Below are 20,389 nucleotides of genomic sequence, written 5' to 3' on the forward strand. Positions count from 1 at the left end.
GGCCTTCAACGCCAACTTAACAACTTGGCCAAATACATTGAAGACAACAATTTGGAAATAAACACCAATAAATCAAAAATCTTGATCATGGGAAAAAAGTGTTCAGCTGCAAGTCACTGGTTCTTGAACAATAAGAAGATAGAGATTGTCTCTAGTATAAAATACTTAGGAATCATGTTCGACGCCACGCGCTCAGAAAAGGCTATTCATTTGGCCCTGTGGTCAAAAATAAAAACACTGACCACTCAGACCAAGCTTGTAGACTGGAAATATGGGAAATTTTCGCTCTTACCAGCGATGCAGTTTTATAAACAAAAGGTGGTTCCATCAATAACCTACGCAATGGATGCAGCTTTAAACATCCAAGATACGATCTGGCCGAAACTGGAAGGCTATCTGTGGAAAGCAGTTTTGGGCCTCCCGAAATCAACATCAATCTCAGCTATCAAGCGCGAGCTCGACCTCTTATCAATAAAAGCTTCTGTTAAACAAAGTCAAATAAGACTTCTGTGCAAAATCATCTCTCCAGACGCTCTACCACTGTTCAAAGCAATCCGAAAGGAACTTATCCAAGGTAAATGTAAAGCGCTGAACAAATGGGAGCAAAAACTGCAAAAAATCCTGGCGGATTTAGCCTGTACATCTGAAGACTTAATCTACAACCCCGCCAAGATAAAAAGGAAAATGGCTCAGGAGGACTGGATCCAAACATGCGAGGCAGTGATGGCAAACAAATTGCTCACGCACTTACCACCGACTACAAACCAGCTTAACACACCTTTTTAAACTACTGCATAAAATTTCCAGAAAAAAGGCTTCAGAAAAATTTCATGAGAATAAGGCTCAACCTCATGTTAACCCAAGAAATTAAAGCTATTCGGACAAAATCCACTTCCAAAACATGCAGACTATGTTCAGTTACGCAAGAGGTGGAAACTGTAAAGCATCTACTACTGAACTGCGATAAAACAGCATACCTGCGCGAAGCTTTTCTACTACCTCTAATGCATGGCGCAACGCTTCGTGAGGAGGAGACATGGTGGTGCCGTTTGGTCGCAGGCGAAAAGACAAAATGGTCCACGGCAGCGGTAAAGGTTTTGGAGGCAGCTCTCAAATTAGCAACAGAGAGTGCAACCTCTCTTGGTACTCCATAACAACGTCCCCTCCTACAATCTCTGTTCGGCTCTGCTGTCTTCCTTTCTCCTTTCCTCTTGAGAGACGATTTCTTGTAAAAATCAAATTTTGTTTTGATTACAAACAAGTAAATAAAAAAAAACTTTAAAAAAACTGTAGTACAAGCTTATACCAAAGGTTGGGTTGCCTATACCTGTAGTCATAGTTGTTTGTAGTGTTCCCAGAGGGTACTGCATTCAAACTTTACCTAAAACAGTAGTAGGAAACTAAGAACCAATCAAACCCCCGTAGAGAGCATTACCATGCTGTGGGGAATGGACAAACCAACGGGACACCACCCGTGTGGCACTTTCGGGGTGTGCAAATTGACCACAAAAAGTAAGGAGGTGGACATTGCTACAAACAAAAAATAGGAACAAAGGACATTCTCCTACTGCAATACAGACCATGTGATCTACCTAATCAAATCCACTTGTGGATTGCCCTATGAGGGTAAAACAAATAGAAAAGTCAAAACCAGAATAATCGAACATCGTAGCTGTCTGAAGAATAAAATAGAAAAAGCACTGATGGTGAAGCACTTCATGGAAAAGAACCATGGGCACGAAGACTTCACCTGGACAGTCCTGCAAGTCTTAAAAGGTGACATCTCAGCACACATGGAAAACCTGCTCCTCAAAAAGGAGCAATAGATTATCTACATCCTAGGAAGTGACACCAGAGGATTAAACGAGGCCATTGAATGGCACAAAATAAAGGGCTAAACTGCACAGAGAAAGTATCAAGGTCTACCCACAGACCTGGTGCAAGCCAGGCCCCATGTACTCGACCATTGCCTATTTGTGGATGCCCCACCCTAGTGCCTGGAAAATCAATCCGCACCTACAGATTAGCCATGGATTAACAACTAACTTGAAAAGGAACCCAAAGGGTTAGTTCCAAACGTGAACCACTCAAAGACCTACACGTACTAGCTTTAGCATTCCGGCATGGAATACACACTGGGTATTAATGTAAATATGGTGAATGGAAATATATTTATTTATAACTTACCCCACTATTCAGAAGCAGGGATACACAACTAATACCCAGGTCCGCCTTCTGTGGCTTCAAGAAGATCGACTGGGCAGAATATAAATAAGTCTGCCAAGAAACATGGGACTACCATCATAAAGATTGGATGACCACACAATACCAGGAGCGGACACTTTATCCATATAAAATTCATCACAGTACTAGACTCTTTAAGATAGCGTTCAGTTTGGAGTCTGACCAATAGCAGAAAAGGGACACAGCACGCACTATGTAACGATCAGTCACCTAGCAACTGACGCTTACTGTCTGCAAACCCGACAAGTGACATGCCGCGGTAGCCTTTTTCACATCCCCAGGAAGACGCCAGGAGCGTAGCAAGGGATCCTGAGCTCGAGTAAACGCAGGATTCTAAATCCACAAGAAGGTGAGAGACAAACGTATAGAACGCATTGGCAGCAGACCAAATGAAGCCTTGAGAGAACGTAGCACACAGGACAATCCCAGGTACTGTTTGAACTCACCCGGACACTAGCTCCATTTCACCCTAACGGAGCAGTGCGGACACAGACGTGCAAGAGAGAAAAAGCTAATATTCAAGAAGGATCCAAGCTCCAAGTTAGCGTGCACACATGAGATTGCGCTCCGAAAACCGAAAGGTAGGATTCAACTCCTTACCCTGCACCATCGTTTGCAGAGACTTATGGGTGTACAGCAAAAAACAAAAACAAACAAAATTTTGTTCTCTGTACCTTATTTCCAGGAGCACACCTAAAATCCCTAACTCGTTCTTAAGGAATAGAGCCGGAGAAGTGCAGACGAGCCAACATCTGCAAAAACACTAACAGGCGCCACCTACTCTGTGCAACATTTCTGTGGCTGAAACCCACGTGCACATCATTAGGTGGGTACATCTGTTTCGCAATGAATTTAATCAATATGGGTTTACAACCTTAGGAGTCTTACACAGGCGACAGTAAAAGCATATTTCAATGCTTTTCTCCTGAATAGGCACCAAAAAGGACACACGAGTCCTGACAACTGACTACAGTGTTGAACGCCCCCACGGAACCGATGGTGGTAACTTACTGCCCACAGAGGTCTCAAGCTCACATTATGAGCCAGAATAGAACTATAGTAGTAATAGCTCACACTATTCAGGTTTGTTTTTACCTGACCGGCCAAGAGTATTTGCAAGAAACACGTGTGATCAATTCCAAACACCACAGCGAACCAAGTTCTTTTAAATCTCTGGGTGATAAACTCCTGACGAATGTTCAACATCAATGTGTATATGAACTGAAACATGTTGAGATGACAACCTGTGATTTATTAGTGACAAGAGACCAGATGAGCAATAAGCTCATGTATTACTTCCCGTTCTCATACTCGGTGAACTAGAAGACAATCATGTTGAAAATCTGATGTACATTCATGTATCTATTGTTGCCCAGTCCACACCCGCTGACATTGTAAAGGAAAGGACTATTTAAAAGTACCTTGTGTGTGTTTTTAAAAAAAATATTTATTGAGGTCTGTATGATATATTGTGTCAATGAATACATTTATTTTAACAGTACTGAAAGATTTAATTTAAAATCTTTTCAGCTCTCTGAACTGTCAGATCAGTCTCGATCTCACTATTGGTAGCAACAAGCTCAAAGTGAGGACCGGAGATTATTTCTGCAATTTCTATTTTCTGTGTCTTTAGATTTCCAGAAGGAGCTGAAAGGGATGATGCTGCTCAAGAAAACGCTTCAGAATATCTTGAATCTTCAACTGCAGATAACCCTTAATATCCAGAGGGCACATAGAATTGGGTCTAAAAGGGCTGAGTCTTATAAGAAAATAATGCAGAGAACAATTATTTTCTTGCTTTTGGAGTATACCCAACTACAATTGATTTTGCAGAAATCTAAAGGAATGGATCATCTAATAAGGAATGAACACAGGATTTTTTTTATCTCACATGACGTCTCCAAAATTACAGCTCCATGAAGGAAATAATTACTCACATCGTCCTGCGCTCGGTTATATTCACCCATGCACCTTTTAAGGTCACTATCAATGGCAAGACGTCTTCATTCAGTAATCCAACTGACTTGAAGAACTTCTTCATAAGACGTGTTGGGGCAGTTTTTCTGGGCTTAGTAAAACCATTCAACTGATGCAGTACACGACTCCACTCTTAGTATAAGACTGTACCACCTGGCGGGCACCTTGATGGCATGGAAAGTACTAATAGCAGAATTGTTCGGAGCAACATCAGATCCAACTGAGTCCGAGGGAAGTGAGACCCTGCCGCATGTAGCAGATACTGAATGTGAATAACAAATAGGCTTGTGGAGGGGGTGGGACTGGGGGAGCAGTGACTAAGACTAAATGTTGTTTAATGGAATTGTTATAAATTACACTGCGTGTTGGGTTTGTATTGTTTGGTTTGCATAAAACTAATCTTTTTTTTATTTAAAAAAAGACTACCACCTGAGTACATGGTAGCGTAGACAGAACAGCCAGGCCTATCTTGGGATGGAGAGAAGGCTGTAGAATCGTTACAAATGAAATTGTAACACAAATGGTCCAAAGAAACACTGAAACACTATGTATGCAAAAAAAAAAAATATATTTAAATACAGGTAGGCCCAGATAAATCTAGGGGTAAATAAGTAGTAACACATTATATGAAATCACAATTATAAAAAACACAATACTATACTTTAAAGTTGTTAAAGAGGATAACTTTAAAAAGACACTATGGAGAGTCAAATAAATGACACCCATAAAAATAGTGAAAGATTCTGTGGGTGTGGAAAAAGGTTCCCATTCAGAGAGGTATAAGGAAAAATAATCCATCAGTAAAGCAAAGTTATGGGGTTGACGCAGATCGTTTACCATTTCTATAAAAATCTTACTTAACAATCGCTCTTTTAAAGAAAGACAAAAGTGCCCAAGCGTTCAGTGCTGAGTGCGCTGTTTGAAGAAACAGCAAGGCTGGCATTGCAGTGCAAATTTGGCTCCTTAAGGACCGGCAACATCGTAGCCCTTCTGACATCATTGGCTGGGCAAAACAGTAAAGTGCTTAAAATCCTCTCTGGCAGCCCCGCATGCTGGACAGCTAGCTGTATCCGGGTACCCATGCCACAGTTTCCCCTAAACAGCAGGCTGTCAAATCTTGCACGTGTAATCGGCCACCAAGCTTCCTTTTTTTAATTCAGGAGAAGGTAAGGTTGAATTTCATTTGCCTTGCTAATCGCAGGATGATCTCTTTCAGAGTCGGTGGCAAATTCCATAAACTCTTTCCTCTCCTTCACCCATAGCTTAAAAATGGGCTTATAATTATTCAGCTGCCCTAAATTCAGCAGACTGTTAGGAGGACAAAGATCAAAAAGATTACTCTAAGATTATCATTAATGAACATTAGCCAAGGGATTTTGTGCCAATTTTCCCTCTCCATGAGCGTCCTGATGATAAAATCGCTTAGGGTAGCACAATAATTGGTAATAGGCGGAGTCCCAAAAGCTGTCTGAGAAACTTGTTTTCCTTAACCTGCATCTCTCAGAGCTGCTCCATACTGTGTTGCACCCTGGTCTGCCCTCCATACACCTTCAGAACCTGTTCCAATGGTTGTCCCTGGCAACGGGACAAAAAACTAAGAATCACCCTATATATTGGCTCATCTTCAGGGATTGTTTATTCACATGTGCTCGTCCTGTAACTGTCTCTGAGAATCTGAGGCCAAGGTAATCGGATTCCTTGACTCTAGGAATTACAGATCCGTTGCAGACCATCATGCACATCTTTACCGACCTCTTTCTTCCCACGCACCCCATTACTGTTGATTTTGAGGTATTCATTTTCAGCCCCAGGTTGTTCATAAGGGCTGCATAGGCAACAATCAATCTGGAGGGTCTTAGGGGTTCTGGCTATTAAAACTCATCGGCATAAGCCAGAACTGGAAATCCCCTACCCCCCCTCTAGTAGTCCGTCCCAGTGTCCACCAGTGCTTTCAAAAGCCCATTGATCTAAGATGAGACTGGCTGCCCTATGTACGCTACCATGAATTTGGGTGGTACAGCCCTATATTAAGAGTGGAGTCTTGTACTGCCTCAGTTGAATGGTTTTACTAAGCCCTTAGTTGGACTTCAGAAAAACTGTCCTAACAGGTGCAATGCTGCAGCTGAGGATTCAGCCTGTGGTAAAAACGCACAATGGTAGGAAAAAATAAACTACTGCCACCAGCCATTAATTGTAGAAAGGGTAAGATAAAAATGTTACATGAGAAGGTAGACAAAAAGAGGATATCAAGTATCCCCCCACCACTCCACATAAGATGGTGTGTGCTGCTGGGTCTACAAAGTAACAAAGGTAAGTAAAGTCAATTTTACTTTACTGCTCTTGGAAACAGTTTATCCAAGAGAAGGTAGTTAAACCTTAAAAGAAATCCAAAGGACTTCTCTGTGACACTGCACTGAGGGTGCTGTGTGTCATAATACAAAAGGTGATGCCTATGGAGTTTTTCAGCCTCTACAACTAAAAAGAAACTCTTTCCAAATCAGAACAAAATACATGAGAGAGGGAGAAAAAGGCCCCGCTCTCTCAGGATGAAAACTTTAAGTCCTAATGTCCAGGGAAAGAGCTGGGGGTGTCTAAGGTAGAAGGGAATTAACACAGAATTGAGAATTCTCCCTAACAGTGGTGCACAGTCATCAAAATTTCAAATCTTGCTGAAACTTTGGGGGCATCCTACTGGACCTCCAGAGACTTGATTTGATCCCTTGAAGTCCCCTCAACAGAGTGCTGGACCACATTAGCAACAAGAATCCGACCGCGATATTCAGTCGTCTTCTGGCTCCTGAAAAAGGGCATCAAAACCAGAGCTGCATCCAGCCACAAAGGAACTGTTTCCTAGAGCCTTCCCCATTGATCCCTACTGCGAATTTCCTTTGTGTCCTTTCTTCAGTCACCACGACTAGGAATTCAAGGACCGGCTTTTCGGCTGCAGATACTGAAGACCTCTTCATTGCTGAGGTACTGTTGGCTTGGGTATTACTGACCTTATGCCTTGTGTGATTCCTGTGAAGCTTTGAGGGTGATTCATGTAATTGGGAGTTTGCATCCAGTTCACACAGGCCCATTGCTGCAATCCCTCTAGGGTGTCTTCTCTGAAGTCCCTGGAACCTTTCTGCAAATCTAAAGTAAAATACTTGCTTGTTTTGAACAGCTTTCCTCAGGAACTGACTTTTCCTAAATCTGTGCCTAGTGTTAGGGAGAATTCTCATTCTATGACTAATTTCTCTTACTTATAGAGTCCCCCAGCAGCTTTGCTGGATTTGAAGGGTTTGTTTCTTTTTACCTGCTAAGAGTGAGACTCTTTTTCCCACTCTTAGGCATTTTTTCTGTGTGTTCTTGGCTATTTTTGTGTTTAATGCCTATGGGATTTTCTCTCACCCATAGGAACCATCTTCATTCACATGTGTTACACAGCACCCTCAGTGCAGTGACACAGGGGTGTCGTAGCGACCCCCAAACATAGACTCCATACCCTGGGACTGACTACTGTCTCCCAGGCCATGTAAAGTCCCCATTGGCTTTACTAGTCAAATCTTACAAACTTAACCAGTCCAACCCATCTTACTTTGGAGGTACTGGAAAGGGTTAATAGTTTTTCCCTTGGGTTCATTTTCGAGGGGGTACCTTAAAGTCCCGCTCTCTAAGGTTTCTGGCTGGTCGCAGTGGTTACTACCAAAAATATTCAACCGCAAATATTTTCCTATGGGATTTTCCCATTGTTCGAGGCTAACACTTTTACTGACAGCCTCTAACATACCGCCGGTTTATTTTATTATTAACTTTAGTCCAGTAGGTTTTATTTGTCAGAACTTTAATATAACTTCTTTCTCGCGTCTTACTCTAAACTCCTAACCCAGGTCGGGGATCCTTTGTTCGCTCTTTTGGCGGGCTTCTGCCAAGAAGCCCTCCTTTCGGCTCCTCTGAGTCTGGGGTGGGTCTGTTTGGGAGGGGGAGTAGAACCCCTGGACAGAGTTGCCGCACTCTAACCTGATAGGCTGGAGAGTCTCCCGCCAAGAAGACCACTCCACTGTGTGAGTGACAGCTAGGCTGCATGAATGGGTCTCTTTCTGCATAAAAGCAGGGTCCTGAGGACTGGAAGAGCAAGACATCGCCACTGGAACAAATACGGAACTGAAGGGGAGAGAAGCCACAGACATCTTCAGCATCTACACCACCGGTGAAGCCCTGCCGGAGCGTCTCACCACTTTTCTTCCTCACGACGAGAGGAGATCTTCATCGAAAGAGCCTTCTCCCCTTGAGCTGGTGGGAACAACCAGTTCACCCATCGCTCCTCCGGACCTGCCTTGGTTGAATCGACAGTGACCAGCACTTGGAGACCGGATAGCCAGGCAGCTATCGACCCGGACCGCAATTAAAAGGAGCGTACCTTTTAAACTTCGTTTGGCAGCACCGCGGCTGGTTTCATCCCTGGGTAGTGCAGTGACTCGAACCTTCCTCCACGACGAGAGCCTCTCTTCCCCTGCTGGACCCCTCGAACTGCAGGAACTACCAGGAACAACTGCCACCGCAGGAGCCACTTCTTCACGTTTAAGGCAGATTGTTCCGCCAGGCCTCCCTTTCCCCGTGGTAGCTCTAAAGGTGTTTTAAATCCTTTATCTACTTGTTGGGTTGGCCGCCCTCTCTTAACATTGTCTTTCACCTCGCATCTACCTTTTCAATATTCGTTTACCAAAGACTTGACTGCAGCTACAAGAACATTTTTGCTCCTAAGCTCTTGGTCCTGTACCACTGACTCTGGCTCAGGCCCGTTGACTCTGGCTGATTTGTTAGATCTGCCCTCACTAGATTGATTTTCAATAAGAAATGTGTTGATACGCCTGAATCTTCTAAACCCCTCTTCCTTCCTACTGTTTTAACTTGTGGAGTGCCATTTTGCTCATTTTTCATTCACTTATCTTTCTGCTAAAGTGTCACTGTGCATTACTTGTTCACAAAACTTCAGGGAAGTATTGCTAGGGGGTGTCTGAAGATATTTCGGTTTAACTTGTGCTTTCCCTCCCTTCCGTTAAATTGATAGTGCCATTTGTAGTTGGTTTTCACTGTGCCGTTTTGCTGAGTTTTCACTATACCGCAAACTTGTCTACAATTGAATAGGGAGTTGTATATACTTTTCCTTGACTGAACTTAACTACCTTTATCAACTGTCATTTATGTGTTGAACTAGATGTGTATAGAATAAATATATTCTCTTTTTGAAACAAAGCTTTGGTCAGTGTTTCCTTGGTCCATAGTACTGTGATACCTATTGTGTAAACCCTGAATACTGCTCATCTCCCTCTTGAGATAAGTCTGACTGCTCAGCCACAGCTATCAACTAAATCTTTGTGGTGCGGACTGATATCAAAAGGGATTTATTGCTCTCACCTGTAGTTCTAATCTGGTGTAGTGCTTCCTAAGGGAACTGCACTGGATTCTGCCTAACACCTATCCCGACATGTCTGTTGGTTACTAGAGAACTAGTGACCAGCTCCTGCCACTGAGAACACTCATGCACCAAGAATAGGGCAGGATCTAAAGGTTTAGCCCTTTTGCCTAAGAAATGTAGCAAGCGTTTAAGAGTTACTTGTGAAAGAGTTGGTTGGTAAATGTCCGTCTGAAAAATTAGCAGTTAAAAAACGTCTTACTTTTAATGTGTTTTGCCCTTCTTAAAAGTATATATAAGGTTATTTTACTCACCTGTGAATTTGGTCCCCTCTTCCCAAAAGTAATTCTGTTGGCTTTGCCCTACTATTTCTTTCAGAAAATAAGTGTAAAAGGTTACCAACTGGACCTGGCTTCCCCTGACCTGCTGTATAGCCTGTCTAGAATAAGTCTGCCTTGGGTTTTACTTACATTGAATAGCTGCATGCAATTCTTAAGTGTATTGTGGGTTTTACTAACCTTGGTCTGTCTTGCGCTTTCCTAAAATAGGTTAGTGTGTTATTGCTTACCTCAATCTGTGTTGCACGGATCTGAAAAGTAACTCATTGTTTATTACAATATTGGGTCTTACTCCCCTAGTATAACGGAGGCTTATCCTGAAAGTAGTTATAGGTTTATACAGTTCCATGAATTTGTGTTCCACTATTCAGAAAAGTATCCTAGTAACAGGGTTAGTTTACTACATGATTTCTGTCACTGCATGACTGACCGGGTCTACTACCCTTGAATTACTGTAAGTAATCTAAAAGGAACTTGTGGTTTTACTCCCCCTGAATAATAGGTTGTTCTGTTCTAGATATGTATGATTAGGTCTGACTTGCTTAGAAATACTGTTAGTTATTCTAAAGGTCTATGCTTTGGTCTGTGTACCTTAAGCATTGTGTTGTTTGACTGACTAGTACTTACCCACCAAGATTACCTTGGTCGGTTTGTATTTATAATAAACCTTTATTCTTGATTAATATCAATAACATTCTTCTCATTAGAATTTTCATTCTCGTTAGACTTTGTCAGCTCTTGTTTATAACTTCCACTCTTGTTGATTACTGGGATGAGCAAGGACTCCCCAGTAAGGGATTGTATTCTTTTTACCACTTTGTATTTTACTGGGACGAGCGTGTGTTTGCCAGTGATAATCATCACTCTTCCTATCCTTCGTATGTCACTCTTGTTTTTCTCTCACTGGGACGAGTATCTGTTCCCTAGTAATCTGTACCACTTTTTTTCTCATAACCCCTCACACTGGAACGAGTTTGAGTTTGCCAACCATCATATTTGTTTCTCTCACTCATTATATTCGCCTCACTCTCCGGATCTCCCGCTCTCCTTCCTTCTAATGGGGCTGTCACTGGGTTGGTGTTCTCCTGTCTTTTCTTTACTTCTTGTCAGGGTGGCTCTTCCACTCAGTTTGCCTTGTTCTCTCTGCATGTTCAGGCGTGCTTCTGCACAAGCGGTCTTGGCTTCAGTAAGGGATTTTTGCCTCCCCAGTACAGCCACCACTACTTCCACAGGAGTCCCTCCTGGGACTGGACTCAAGTTTGTAGGCTTTCTAGAACAGGGTGGCTTGGGTTCACCGCCCTAGCCTCACAGGCAAAGGCTCCACCCTGGAGAGAAGTGACTGAATCACACGATTCGTCAACTCCCAAGAGGAGTGTGGAACGTGATCATTCAGAATTCCTTTTCTAGTATGTTGGATAGATTTGCCCTCCTTTTTTTATCACAAAACCTACATTTTGATTTTAATGATGGGGAGGGAGGTGGGACAAGGGCAAACATGCAGCAGTTGTTTTACTTTGTTACGTTTCTGCATACAATTCTTAATGTCTTTATTGTAATGCTACAAGTATTTGTTTCAATGTTATTTTTTTGTTAACTACATTTTATTACTTTGTTTCTTTAGATGAGACGTATCTTGAAGGGGAAGGTGATTCAGCCAAAAGCTTCTTTTCTCATCTAGGCTCGTTTTTGGATTGTATTTTCTAAAGAACCACTGCTAGTTAAGCAGTCCTGTTTGTAAATGCACCATTTGCTTTCGTAGCAAATGCATGTTGTTTCCATGAAACAGTCTTCAGTTCACTATTGTATAGTGACTTATGTACTAATTCCTAGTGATCCAGCTCTTCTGCTCAGTCTATTCTGCATCGGAAAGCTCTTGCTAAATTGGTTAACACCGTAGAAATATTCACAATCCGAATTGTTGAACATTTTTAATTTGAGCTCTACCTTTATGAATGAGTGGCATGTAACTGTACTCTTCACTGTTATTATGGCTCAGCTTATTTTCTGCAAAATGACCTCAGTTTGGCTACTGGAGCAAAATCTGACAATCGTTTACCCTCACGAAGATGGACCCAAGAATTAAACACTGAAAAGGTGCACTCACACCGAGCAAGCAAGATGCATTGACCTACCAAGAACGGCAGATTTGCCCAGCTTATATAATCACAAAACCTAAGGTCATTTGTAAGCTGAAAAAACAAATGCGAGATTGATTTGAAAAGAAACCCATTTCAGATGTCTAGATTAGAAAGTAAAACTAAAACAATTATTGCAATATATATATTGAAATCTCTCTGCTGCCTGTGCTCAGGTTCTTTGTAAATGTTGGCAAAAATACTTCTCGAAGTGCAGAAAATGAATATGGTAGTTCACCGCTGTAGTTCACAAACTATTAGCAAAAGCACTAAAACATCCAAATTCACTAGACCAAGGGGACTATGCTGTTAACACATCAATATTGGCATCTTGATCAAATACATCAGCAGGCAAGAAATCTGCAAGAAAGGATGATCCGTCGGTGGTGGCTGAAAGGTGAAATGGAATTTCCCATGATACACAATCTGCTGAGATACTCTGTTGATTACATGTCTCGAAACAGCTTTTCTTCTGCTACCTACACAAACCTGCATATTTGTGTCAAGCATTGCTGTTCATAAAACAGATCTGTGTATATTTTGGCACTACAAGAAAATGAGGTGGAAAATAATTGTTGAATATAACGACGTCCAAATGTTGCAGTTTTTTTTTTCTCCCATAGGCGATTGATTAGTTTTGACCATTATATGCATGTCCATATCTGGGTTTATGTAAATGCAGTTGGTATAAGGTTTTCTAGACAGTTTGTTTTTAAAGATGTATTTAAAATCTTGTTAATTTGTGTGCTTTTCAGCCTGTCTTTTTGTCATTGCTGTTTTTGATCTCTGTAGACCATTTTCTCTTTTAGAAAGAATCTAAAGTGTTGTTAATGCATGCCTCCATTTCAGGTTTTGTTTCAAATGGTTTAATAAAGTGTTGGCGAACACCAGGTTTACATGTTTTATAAGCCAGTGTTCTTTCCTCCCATAAATGAATGTAATTGGGTGCAATTATCTTTGTTCTTAGCTGTTGCAAAGTGTAAAAGCTAATTTTCCATGGCTGCTGTTAAGCCTCATTTTAATGAGGAGTCATTAATATTTGTGTATTTTACTCCAGGCCGCAGCCAGGACTTGTATGATGTCTTCCATGGCTGTGGGAAATGTCTGTAATGGTGATTTGTTGCCAGGATTTTGTCTAAATGCCCGTAGGTTGCCTGGCATCCATTCTGTTTTAAGATGTATATAGTGAAAAAACGTGGGTTAAAGGGACTTCATTTTTGTAACGCACAAGAAACCCCAAATGTTTGCCAATTATGGTTCCTAAAGTGACCATAACTTGGCCACCTCCAAGTACTGCTCACGATTACACCGGTTGTGTGCCTTGATATGGAAAATTATCTTTACTTTTAGTTTGTCCTTTTTTAATGCTGGCATTCAAATTAAATTCAAAGTGAACATAACCATTCTAGGATGCTACTGGTTTTCTTTGTTTTCTTTTTTTGCAACATTAACTTCCCTCAAACTAATTTCTTTCACAGAATTATTTGGGTTTTCAATGATGTACATTATAACTACAGCGCCTGATGGTCTGCTTCCTGGGTATGGCCTTTTTCCATGCCCGCAACACCCAATGTGCCATTGAACATTGCTCCAATTTTGCTCCTCATTTGTCAGCTCTTGTGTGCTCCTGTGTCGGGTCATGGCCCAGTGGACACTTTTCCTAGGGCATTAACTTTAGTCCTTACCCTGGGCCCTGAAGCCACTCGCCATGGCCATCTTTTGCCCCCTTTGCCAGTTGTATGTCCAGAGCTTTTGCTGCAATTTTAAACTAAAATATAGCAACCCCTTGGCGCTTCCACCCACACTAAGCAAGGTCAAACGGTCACGGTGTTGAAAGCAAAAAAAAAGCAGTTTCTTTTTATGCAGGGCTATGAGGGTGTGCCATCGTCTGAACCTGTGGGGGAGAAGATGTTTGTTTTTGCTGCCCTGGGTCTTCCTTCTGGACACACCTCTGACCCCACTCCTTCCTAGATTTTGTCGCAGCCCAGTTTACCACTGCTATAGAGTTGTATGCTCCATTGAGAAGGGCTCTGTGAAGATGGTTGCTCCTTTTGACAGTTCACCTGCACATTTCTTGCTCCCTGAGGTCCACGCTTAACAGGAAGCAGAAGACAACTAGCCGTTTTTTCTTGCACACCCCTGTCTTTTAAGTCCTGAAGCTTCAACAGGGAGGGATGGGCCAGCTTCTCGTAGCAATTAATGACCTTGTGGTGTCATCTTTGTGTCCTACTGGATGCCTAACCAGGTGCCTGCTTGCCCGTGTAACTCTACCGTCAAAATTGTCTTGTTACCTGGAAGGAGGGGGGTATTGCATAGAGGTAATAGTGAAACCACGCAATCTACCATCAAACAAGAGAATGCTGCTGTCAGTCTGTCTCGGGGTCCCGGGGTCCAGTCCTACACCATCAACCTCCTACAACCAACTTGCTGAAAGGGACAGCTTTTGTCAACCCACCAAGCCAGCTAACCATCACAACAGACTACTCGCTGAAAGGTTGGGGTGCCCATTGCCTACACCTCATGGCTCAATGAACACGGTCTCTAGCACTAAGAAGGCAGCACATAAACCTACTAGAACTTCTAGCAGTATACAAAGCTCTACAACATCACCTGAATTGAAATAGCCTTCTAAGTACAACAGACAGCACAACAGCCGTGTTTTACAGCAACAAACCGGACGGAAAACACTCCTACCGTTGTCCATACTCAGATAATTTGGAAATGGTGTCTCCAAAGGCAGCTCCAATCCCAGCATGTTGCACGGTAACACAATTGTCTAGCAGAGACACCTTACGCAGAGCTCAACCCTTGGAGCGCAAGTGGGAATTGCATTCAGACGCACTTGCATATTTTCATTCAGTGGTGTAAGTCAACAATAGAACATTTCGCAACAGTAGAAAATGCTAAATGCCCAAATTACGCCTCCAGGTACCCACAGAAGGAATCTTTGGGGAACACAGTAAGGGTAAATTTGTCAGGGATGTTTGCTTATGCTCCCCCCGACCCCAGTCCCCCCCCCCCCCCCACTCATCTTACGCAGGGTGATCCACAAAATGCATCATGAACATTTAACAATGATATTCATTGCGCCAATGTGGGGATAGTAGACCTGGCGCTTCCACCATTTCTAGATGTCTCCATGTCCACCAATAAAGTCATCCACTCCCAAACTGCTGTCTCAAGGTCAAGTTTGCTGATCTGCCACCAGGTTGGGATTCATGGTGTACTAAGCAAGCTCCTGGGTCTACCTATTGAGCCAATGCGAAAGTCATCCCTCAAAGTGGCTTTCCTCATAACTATTATATCTATTCGTAGAATTAGTGTGCTTCCAGCTCGATCAGTAGCTGACCCCTTTGTGTTGGTGCATTAAAAGAAAAAGGGTGACTCAATTTTTCTTGTCTAAATACAGGTCTAAATTTCATGTCAACCAATCCACTGAACTAGCTGATTTTTATTTTATATCACATTTTATTATACTCCTATGTCCCGTCCCCTTTCCTCCATCCATGATGGGCGTCCTGGAACGGGGACGGTGTGGGAACTTCCAGTGAAATAACTGAGCTTCTCCTTTCAAATTGATGGCAGGTGTGGGGGTGCAGCCCTGCTGCCACTTCACCTCAGTCCCTTTTTTTTGCCCAGACGGTGACGGCCACTCAGCTTGAGTTTAGTTGTGGCTTTTTTCAAAGCTTTGTGGGAGCTCCCCTTCCTTATTCATTTTTTTAATTTGTTTCTCATCTTTCGTTCCGGCCTCCAGTTCCTCACCTCCGTGGTGCATGTAGGTAGTGTCGAGGGTTCACACTTTTTGCCTCGTGCGAGCGCGCATTGCCAGCCTCGAATCCACACATGCTCTGCCTGGAGTGCCTGGATGCCTGGGATTTGAGCACTGCTGGGACACCTGTGCAGCATGCTTACACCGGACCCTTATGAACGACTCTGGCGGTGGTGAGAGATTTTTGACGGATTGCTGCCACAACACAAGGATTTCCTTGTTAAAACAAAACATCAGGACAAGGTAAGCCCCTTATCTAATAAGCCACCCCAGCGATTCCTTCATTGCAGTCCCTGCGGCTGTGAGTGGCACATCAAGCCCTTCCACTGGGCCCAGGCGTGAGTCGAAGAAAGCTTTCTGCGCCTAAGGGTACTACCAGGGCTGACACTGAGGGGCACTTAAGCTCTAAGACCGCAGTGCGGTGCAAGTGGTCATTCGACTGTAATACCAGACCAAGGTATGAGGGGGCTCCTACCCACCACATGAGCAAGGCTACCAGGCCAAGGACTCCATCCTCCTGGAATTTCTTCCGAGGTGCGTTCCTTTCAGGAGCTTGCATGGGCGACACTGCGCAGACCCCAGTTTTCCTGTGCATACTTGAGGCACAACTGTCCATCAAAATGGCTGCTGGCCACTTAACAGGCAGCATGGGGCTAGAGATGTCCAAAATGATGGAGGGCCACACCCCGGCAGGAGAATCACAGAGCGCACACCCACGCACTCTGCGTGCATACTTTCCCAGAGTGGGTGTTTCAGGTGGATAGCTCCATCACTCCCGCAGCGGACAACGGGCCCTTCAAGGGACCCTTACACTCATCTTACATACCCTTATCAGGGACATATGCTTTCCTTCACCCTGAGACAGGGGGATGCAGCCTCTCTGCAAGGGCACAGGGTGTACCAGGAGTTACCATACCTGCAGAGGCACAGCCAACAGTCGCAGCCGGCATTCCAAGAAAGCTTCTTAAACTGTTTTCTTCTGCTGATGAAGTCAGAGCAGATGTCGGGTATCTGCTAGTCTGGTTCCCCATTCAGAAGCTGCATGCCAAAAACTGTGTACACCTTTGTCCTGCTGAATTAGTAGCCTCATCTACCGCCTGCTATACCAGTGTTACAGAGCAGGCTCGAAGGCCACATGTGCCCATTTGACAGCTGCAGTGACAGCCAAGTCTCTGCAGTGCAGAAGCTGCATTATAGATGAGTCAGCCCAGTTCTGCTGTGAAAGGGTTGTGCATTCACCCTAGAAAGGGTGTCCTTGCTACTGCCAGCAGGGCCGTAGCCTCTGGGGTTGCCTTTCTTTGTTCCTTTGTGAGGGCAGCTAACAACCTCCCCAGAGTGAGCCACTCCATCGGAAGCTGTCTTGGAACACAAATCAAAGGGCAAACCCAATCACAAAAGGAGTGGCACCAAATTAGGGTGTTGCATACCAAAGGGGCTTTTGCTTCTATTGAGAAGGGAAGGTCGGGAGATAGAGAGCTCTTTACAGCTGGTGGAAAGTTCCACCAACGTGTTTCTCTCTGCCTCGATCTTTTCCTGTCCCATCTACTTCCTTTAGCACAAAGCACTTTGGGTGTGATGTCGGAAGGCAAAGTCCTCTTGTTCCAAGGACAGGGATTGGACTCTTAAGGCAGGCTTGCTTTTGCTCAGTCACCTGTAGACTTGCTTTTCAAAAGGAATCTCCCACTACTTCTCAGATTCACTTTGGAATAAACACCTGAGGAAAAATGTCATTGGAGCTGTTGGGAGAGTTGACTTTCCGAAGTCCTCCACCAATGTAGTGAAGACTCGAGGTATAATATGTTTGGGCACATTGGTAGAGATGCAAGACTGTCCTTGGCCTCGAGCCCAGGGATCGTATCTCTCCAGCTCTGAAATCTCTTCACTGGCTCCCTGCGGCTGCAAGGATCAACTTCAAGACCCTCTGAATTGTCCAGAAGGCTTTCTGGGGTCTGGGGCTGCTCTACCTCCAACTTTCTCTTCCAAAACATCTTCCTTCTGGAGTTCTCTGCTCATCCACCTCCAACTGTTGAGGGTCAGATGCTTCTCCAAACAGAGTTGGGGGCACATCTATTTCGGCTGAGCCTCCCTCTGGAACAGCCTCCCTGCCTCTCTCAAACTTGAGCAGAACCACCTCGCTTCTGCTTTCTGTTAGGCAAGATTGTATACAGTACAGTTTGGGGGCACTAAAACAACCCTGACCTCCTGGCAATAGGAACCCAACTTTTGGTATAAGTCTATACTACACATGTTGGTAGCGTGTTGAGCAGCTAGGCTAATCTCAAGAGGGGTCAATGTGAGCTGTAAGGGAGTTCCACAGAGATTCACAGTGACAAGTATTCAAATAAACTCTTACACACAAGGTTTCTTGATTAAACAATTATTAATTTAACAGTCAGGGTAAGCCTTCTTCAGAATGGGCAATATAATAGTAACACACAAATACACTCCAAAATACACTAATATTGCTAAATCGGTAAGTACCCATTTTGGATGTCACACAAATTCTTCCTACACCCTCAGGTGACTTTAGTAACTAGGACACTAGACATTAATATACCACGGTTTGTATTTAGAACCAGTTTTAAGAGTATGTCAAAGAAAAAGGTTATTGAACAAAACAAGAGATCACACAAATATTCAGTAGCAGGTAAGTACTTTTGAGAAGCCCCCCCAATGCAAAGTTAGTTAACGCCTTCCTGGAAGGAAAACCAAACACATGTCAGAGGGAAGAAGAATCATTCAGGGAGCCATGCTAGGCCAAAGTCAATTGGGCAAAAGTCTAGGTGAGCTGAAGCACTTCTTGCGGGTAAGTAAAAGTCTTGCACAATGTTAGAAGTCTTTGTAGAGAAGAAGAAATCAAAGCAGGGCCACAAGCTGATTAGGCTTGTGACGTAAAGAAGCTGATAGTAACTCTCTACAAGGGAACCACGACAAATCTCAACTGAGAACAAGGGAGATTACACAACAAGAGATGTTCTCTTAGACTGTACAGTACCGTAAGTTAGAAGAAAAGGGCTTTGGCTGGCTTCTGTTCCTGTGCAGCTCTGCAGATCCTGTGTTCCTGGGCCTCACTCGTGGGGACAAGAGGGAGGACGTCTGGAGGACTCCTGCACTGCAACGGGAGGATCGGCGACCGAAATGACCAACTTCTATTCAGTGGCACTTGATGGTATCTGCTCCTCGTGTCTAAACAAATGGCAACACCGCAGCTGGCCAATCACCTAGGAGTGCCTTCCTGTCTCCTAGGAGACTAAGCACAGGGAGTTTTGGGCACCTTCGTCGCTTCCTGCCCCCGCCAGACACCCTGGAGCCAGAGGCGGGCTTTACTCGTGAATCCCGCCAGGGACCAAACCTGGTTTGGCACGCAGAGTAAATCTCAAGAAGGACCTTCCCACAAAGAAATGGCGAAAAAAGAAGACTGGGGCCATTTTAACAAAAATGGCACCCTTAGGTGCTTTACTGCATCTGCAAACGCAGCCTGTGGTAAATGGACACCAAGGTAGTTAAAGGTAAACTACTGCCACCAGCCATTCATCGAGGAAAGGGTAACATAAAAATGTTACAAGATAAGCTAGACAATAAATAACCCTTCTAGCACCCTATTGTAAGATAGTGTGTGTGCTGGCTCTAGAATGTTACAAATGTAAGTAAAGTCAATTTCACTTTACTTCTCTTGGAAACAGTTTATCCAAGAGAAGGTATTTAAACCTTGGGACATCTGAAAGACTTCCCTGTGCCACTGCACTGAAGGTGCTGTGTGACGCAATGTAAAAGATGATGCCTATGACGTTTTTCAGACTCCACAACACAAGAAATCCAGTTTTCAAAGAAAGTGAAGAACCTTGGATGCATATGTCAGGAAAACTTAGGGAGTGGAGCCCAGGTAGGCGCAAGGTGAAGGCTGTGTACTACTCCCTGTGTATGCTTAGGAATGTGCTCCCTTTTGTGGCAGTGAAAGATCACCCAGTGGTCGTAGGGGTGTTAACTAACTCCCATCTCGACTACTGTAACAGTCTACTGGCAGGGATCCCAACCAAACAGATGAGACTTCAAAGGGCCCAGAACGCAGCAGTTAGGCTGATTGCACATCTGGGAAAAAGAGATCATGTGCTAGCCTCACGTAGATCTCTCCACTGGCTGATGGTGGAAGATCAGGTGAAGTTCAAGATGGCTTGCCTTATGTATAAATGTTTCTATGATCACGCACCAAAATATCTTGAGTGCTAGGATCCACCACCTTGAGCCAACTAGAGACCTCAGATCGGGAGATAAAATGTTAATGACCATACCCCGGACTAAACAGATCTGAAAGGGGGATAGGAGGTTTTTGGCTTTTGGTCCAAAGTTATGGAACCAGCTACCACTTACTATCCGTTCATGTTCATCACTGGAAAGCTTTAGAAAGGCACTAAAAACCTTCCTATTTAAGTAAACCTAAGAGATCTATACTACAGCCGTTACACCTTGAACACCTTGATTAATGTACAACCATAGTAAACATCTGTGCTCGAATGCAGTTTATTCTGCC

At 43.7% G+C, this 20,389-nt stretch overlaps 1 protein-coding gene across 2 annotated transcripts in view; it reads left to right on the forward strand.

Annotated features, from left to right (window-relative positions):
• NFKBIZ (NFKB inhibitor zeta) overlaps positions 1-13,492 on the forward strand; it is a 329,859-nt gene extending 316,367 nt beyond the window's left edge. For both annotated transcript variants that reach the window (XM_069637311.1, XM_069637312.1), the window contains exon 12: positions 11,579-13,492. In XM_069637311.1, coding sequence (XP_069493412.1) covers positions 11,579-11,635 — 57 coding nt within the window. In that variant the 3' untranslated portion in view covers positions 11,636-13,492. The remainder of the gene's footprint in view (positions 1-11,578) is intronic.
• Positions 13,493-20,389: the final 6,897 nt, after the last annotated feature.

Source organism: Ambystoma mexicanum, chromosome 7p, assembly GCF_040938575.1.
Source record: "Ambystoma mexicanum isolate Mex_15411 chromosome 7p, UKY_AmexF1_1, whole genome shotgun sequence".
In the NCBI taxonomy this organism is placed as follows: domain Eukaryota; kingdom Metazoa; phylum Chordata; class Amphibia; order Caudata; family Ambystomatidae; genus Ambystoma; species Ambystoma mexicanum.